The 5,373-nt window shown below is 56.8% G+C and overlaps 1 protein-coding gene across 1 annotated transcript; it reads right to left on the bottom strand.

The window, feature by feature from the left end:
- Positions 1–397: 397 nt before the first annotated feature.
- On the bottom strand, positions 398–5,121 carry ZIC1 (Zic family member 1). Its single transcript, XM_007117314.4, has 3 exons — positions 3,316–5,121; positions 1,700–1,863; positions 398–1,015 (listed from the first exon to the last, which is right to left on the bottom strand). Exons 1-3 carry the CDS (start codon positions 4,295–4,297, stop codon positions 818–820), a joined length of 1,344 nt encoding a protein of 447 aa, XP_007117376.2. The 5' UTR covers positions 4,298–5,121; the 3' UTR covers positions 398–817.
- Positions 5,122–5,373: the final 252 nt, after the last annotated feature.

Below are 5,373 nucleotides of genomic sequence, written 5' to 3' on the forward strand. Positions count from 1 at the left end.
AACGGACAGTTATAGTTTATATCTTTTTTTAATATCACTTTACATAAACAAATGGAACAGTTTGACACGCAGATCCAGGCTCGTACTATACGAATTCTTGACAGGACGTGAAAACAACATTTTACTGCACTAAAGTACTTAGACTTTGGGACGAAATGTTTGCACTTTATACAAAAAAAGCACATTAATACCAATAATATTCTGTTAGATCGACGCGGAGACTGTAATCGTACAAAGTAATTCACATTTTGGTACACATTTACTAGAACATTCTTGCCATTCAGTACAAACAGTTGGCTTTCGGCCGCCCACCCCTCCCCCCTCCCCCCTCCCCCTAGCCCCTCCCCCCTCCCCCAATGCAAAGACCACAACGCCACGATCCCACCCCACCCCCCGTTCCAACCAAGATATAACTATATACAGAATCCAACAGTACAGTTTTAAGCTAGTAATTCTGTATTTACAAGAATGCAAAGAAGAAAGAAAAAAAAAAAAGCCGACTCCCAGAGAGCCTGTTCAGATTCCCAGGAGAAACTGGCCCTCGGGGTTGGCGGCATTTGGTCAGGCGACCGCCTTCTCCTCCACCCCCCTCCCACCCCTTGGCTACCAAGCCTTTGCCAAACTAAGAAAAAAAAAATGTAAAGGTTTGGTGCTTCTCTCTTACTGGGTCCTGGGTCTATCGGCAGGTTTAGAAAAAATAGGATTGGGGGTGGGGAGGGGACTCTTTTGATGCTCAGGGTTCTTTCAGTAAAATTTTGTATGTGTGTGTGTGCTCAGTCTCTTAAATAGGGTTTTGTTCGGTGTTTTGTTTCTGATTTTAAACGTACCATTCGTTAAAATTGGAAGAGAGCGCGCTGTGGCCGGCTGTGTGGTGGACCGCGGAGGAGGAGGGCGACAGGGAGCTGGTGGTCGGGTTGTCTGTGGACGGAGACACGATGGTGGGCGGCGTGGAGGACTCATAGCCCGAGCTGGCGGCCGGCGAAGGTTGCGAGCCCTGCGAGGAGGATTCGTGGACCTGCGGGAATAAAGTCGCGTTTTTACGGAGATAAAGACCCGCCGCGGCGGCCGCCTGGGGCGGGGGGTGAAGGCCGGGCGCTGCCTCCCCCAGGAGCCCTGGATCCCCTTGAACTCCAGGGAGGCAGGACCCGCGGGACTTGGGCTTGGTTGCCCCGCCTCGGCCCTGCAGAGGCTGGGCTCCGGGGAGGGACAGTGCCCCGGGGACTCAACAAAAGAAAATATCTAGGGAGGGGGAGGCTGGATGTGAGGCCAGAGCCTGAGATGGTCCCCACGGCAGCCGCTGAACGTTGCTCGCTCAGGGTTAGGTGAGCCGGCGCTCAGGACCGCGTGCAAGACCCCAACTCTCTGCCCGACGCTGCCAGCCAAGCCGCCGTGGCCGCAGCTTCGTCAGCATCATCCCGCTGGGGCTGTCCTGGCTCCCCATCAGTCGCGGCCTCTGCTAGAGTGCTCACTTCTTGTGATTTTTATTATTAAACAGTAAATTTAGAACGGCCTTGGGTGCCCCCATCTCCTTTTCCAGCCCCCGCCCTCTCTGCCCAGCCCCAGTCGGCAGAGAGGAATCGTTGCCTTTCCGCCTCTGCCGGCTCCTGCCACCGCCCGGCGGCCACTCGCCGCCCGACCCCGGCCGAAGAGCTGAGCGGGCTCTTGGCTCCAAGGCGGGCGGCGAGAGCGCGGCGATTACCTTCATGTGTTTGCGCAACGAGCTGGGGTGCGTGTAGGATTTGTCGCACATCTTGCAAAGATAGGGCTTGTCACTCGTGTGCACGTGCATGTGCTTCTTGCGATCGCTGCTATTGGCGAAGCGTCGGTCGCAGCCCTCGAACTCGCACTTGAAGGGCTTCTCCCCTGGTGCGAAAGGCAAGAAAGAGAGAGGTCTGGTTAGAACAAACCCGGCGGCTCTTTTTAAAAAAATTAAACAAAAGGAAAAAATAAAAGCAAAAATTAAAAAGGCAGCGTCTCAGGGTTAACACTTTGCAATCTCAAAACCCGGGTCTTTAACAAAATCATATACTGCATTGGAATTTTAAACATCTGAACTATTTTAACCCTTAATCCAATTAGATCCAGATTTTATTATTTTATTATTTTTATTATTATTATTATTATTATTATTATTAGTGGTCGTGGTAGATTTTTAGATCCTAGAGTAGCAGCAGGTCTGGCTGCTGGTTTTTAGGCCCGGGGCTACACAGACGACTTCAGGCAGCTTCTACCTAGCTCTAGGTTTCTAATTTTCACATTCCGGGCTGATTCTCCTGCTGTTTTGCTCTTCTCCCCTCCCCTTACCCCCTCCCCGACGCTCCGCACCCCGCTCGTCGCCGCCCCCACCCCACCCCACCCCTATACACACTCACATTTTATAGGATAATCCGGGCCGAGAGCTCGGCGCCGCAAATTCTTCCCTGGCTCCGGCGGAAAACGCCAGGTTCCAAACGCAGTACTCAGAAATCACCCGGGCAAACCAGGACAGGGAAGCAGACCGGATTCCCGGCCTTGTTGGCCCAAGAGGCCCAGAATGGCCTGCCCGACCCACACTAGAGCCCTGAGCTCGCCGAGAACTTTTCTTTTAACTGCTTCCGACCGGTCTATTTATTTTTAAAGGCCAACTCAGCGTATTCGGTGTTTCGAAAAGTCCTCATAGAATCTAATTGACAAAACGGACTTCTCCGCCTTCTGCTGACTTTCCCGACTCCTCAAGCCTGCTCACAAACAAGTCACTACTAAAATCGGGGCTCTTTAAATATGCATAAGCCCCCGCAGGCCCGACTGACTTCCTTTCACCATCGTCACCCCCTCTTTTCTGTCTCTATTTTTGTTTCTTTCTGTGCCCCTTCATCCGATCTCCTCCAATTTCCTCAGCTCCTTCCTTTGGCAAAGTCCTCACTGAGGTGCGTGGAGAGGGGATGTTGGCCGAAAGCAAACGTTTAGATTTGCCTGCAGCTGGAGCGCCTAGCGCCTCTGCTGCCGCCGCCGCCGGGAGCCGGCCACCTCTCCCGGCTTCGCGCGCACCAAGGGCTCCGCAAAACAGGGTTTGTCTCTCAGCTCTCCCCGCCTTTTTTTAGTTCTCATTTAAAAATCTATATCCCTAGATCCCTCTAATCCGATCCTCTCTGTACTTTACCAGAATTTCAAGCTTCAAACTAAAAACCAGCACACACTTTCGCTGTCTGCCTGCTGGAATCTGACTTCCAGACCTAACCGAGGCCGGGTTTGTGCGCCCCCGCCGCTGACTTTTGGATTTCGGGTCCCAGGCCTGGCATAGGGAACGAGGGGTGTCAAGGACAGCCGTTTCCGTACCTGTGTGCGTCCTTTTGTGGATCTTTAAGTTCTCAGAACGGGCGAAGACCTTGCCGCAGCCAGGGAAGGGGCAGGGGAAAGGCTTCTCGCCCGTGTGCACGCGGATGTGGTTGACCAGTTTGTATTTGGCTTTGAAGGGCTTGCCCTCGCGCGGACACTCCTCCCAGAAGCAGATGTGGTTACTTTGCTCGGGTCCGCCGACGTGCTCCACGGTGACGTGCGTGACCAGCTCGTGCATGGTGCTGAAAGTTTTGTTGCACGACTTTTTGGGGTTGGCCAGCTGCTCCGGCTCGATCCACTTGCAGATGAGCTCCTGTTTGATGGGCTGGCGCATATAGCGGAAGAAGGCGCCGGCGCCGTGATGCGCGGCCATGTTCACGTTCATGGGCCCGTAGCCGTGCAGCTGCGGCGCGGCATAGTGCTCTGAACGCGGACTGGTCACCTGGCCATACTGCTCGGGCCGCGGGTACATGTCCCCCGAGAAGCCAAGCCTCATCTGCCCGTTGACCACGTTGGGCGATGCATGGCCCGCCGCCTGCTCGTGAAGGCCGGGGAAGAGGAGGTGGCCCGCGGCGTCCGTGTGGCCGTGTGGGCCCCCGAAGCCCCCGGCTGAAGCAGCGAACAGACTGTGTTGCGCGCTGGCTGCAGCCGCCGCGTCGCCGAAGCCCCGGTTGCGGAACAGAAAGTCCCGCGTGGAGTTGAAGGCTGCGCTCGAATAGGAGCCGACGTGGCCCGGATGGTGGTGATGTCCCAGGGCCGCCGCAGCCGCGTAGCCGGGAGCCTGAGAGGTGAAGGCCGTCTGGCCCGCGGAGGCCAGCTCGTGGGAGCTGGGGTTGAGCTTGAAGGCACCCATGCCGTCGGCGAACGGGTTGATGCCCAGGCCCACGTCGCGCTCGGCCACGTCGCCCGCCGAGTGGTGGCGGGACGCGCCAAAGGTGGTCACGCCGATCGCGGGGTACTGGGGGCCGGCGTCCAGGAGCATCGTGGCTGCTCGGGGCGAGCCCCGGCCTCCCCCGCCCCCCCCACCCTCGCCCGCCGAGGAGGGAAAACTAGGAGGAGGAGGAGGAGGAGGTAGTGGAGGAGGAGGAACGGGAGGCGGAGGAAGAGGAGGAAGAAGAAGAGGAGGGAGGAGGAGTCGACCCACCTCGCGAAGTCCTAGCCCGCAGGCAGCGGCGCGGCGCGCCGGGGCGCCCGCCCGGCCAAGCGCGGGGAAGCCTGACTGCTGCGGGCCGCGAGCAAGGCGGGCTCCGGCGCCCGCCGAGCAGACCCTGCCGGCCCGGCTAGCACTTTCTCGCCGCTCAGTCTCTGCCGAGAGGACCCCGCGTCAAGGCTGCCCAGGAAAAGGCATGGAGCATCTCAGCTCCCCAAAAAAACTTCCTCCCGGATTTGTAGCATAGAGGAATGTGAGCGCCGGAGCAGCGACTGCTAGCCCTCTCTCCGCCTCGCGCCTCACGCCCCTCCTCACTTCTCCACTAGCCCCTCGCCCTTTCTTTTCTCTCTCTCTCTCTCTCTCTCTCTCTCTCTCTCTCACTCTCTCTCCTTTCTCTCAGGCTCGCCTCCTCGCTCCTTCACTCTCCTTTTTCCCCCTCTGCTTTTTGCAAAAAAAAAAAAAAAAAAAAAAAAAAAAAAGGGGGGTGGAGGGGGAGAAAAAAAGAAAGAAAGAAAAAGCCAAAGAAAAGGCGCAAATCAGGCACAATATTGTCTTTTGCGGTTTATCTTCCTGGGGAGAAACTTTCACCTCCTCAGCCGGGCGGTGAGCGCGAGACTGATAGCAGCAATCATTCCTGCAGATAAATGAATTGAAAGGACGACACCGTCCCCCCCTTGATGAATGGGAGCAGGGGGAGGCGTCACGTGCTGCCGACGCGGGCGCCCATTGGCGTGCCCGCGCTCCCCCCGCCCGCAGCCGCCGCGCCAACGGAGGGCGCGCCGAGGCGCCGCGCGCCTTTCATTGGCCCGCCCGCCTCATCAATCCCAGGTATTGTAAAGCGCTTGACATCCCCTTTTGACAAACAGGGCTGCCAGGAGTAGCAACTTTTTTTTTAGCCAAATTTTTCC

The sequence above is a fragment of the Physeter macrocephalus genome, chromosome 1 (assembly GCF_002837175.3).
Source record: "Physeter macrocephalus isolate SW-GA chromosome 1, ASM283717v5, whole genome shotgun sequence".
NCBI classification, from domain to species: domain Eukaryota; kingdom Metazoa; phylum Chordata; class Mammalia; order Artiodactyla; family Physeteridae; genus Physeter; species Physeter macrocephalus.

What these genes read in the sequence shown, in the direction of transcription:
- ZIC1 (XM_007117314.4), bottom strand. Translation starts at nt 4,297, where the DNA reads ATGCTCCTGGACGCCGGCCCCCAGTACCCCGCGATCGGCGTGACCACC. An exon ending in CCACAAAAGGACGCACACAG is followed by an intron (nt 1,864 to 3,315) that starts GTACGGAAACGG and finishes CTTTCGCACCAG; the next exon opens with GGGAGAAGCCCTTCAAGTGC. An exon ending in CGTTGCGCAAACACATGAAG is followed by an intron (nt 1,016 to 1,699) that starts GTAATCGCCGCG and finishes TTATTCCCGCAG; the next exon opens with GTCCACGAATCCTCCTCGCA.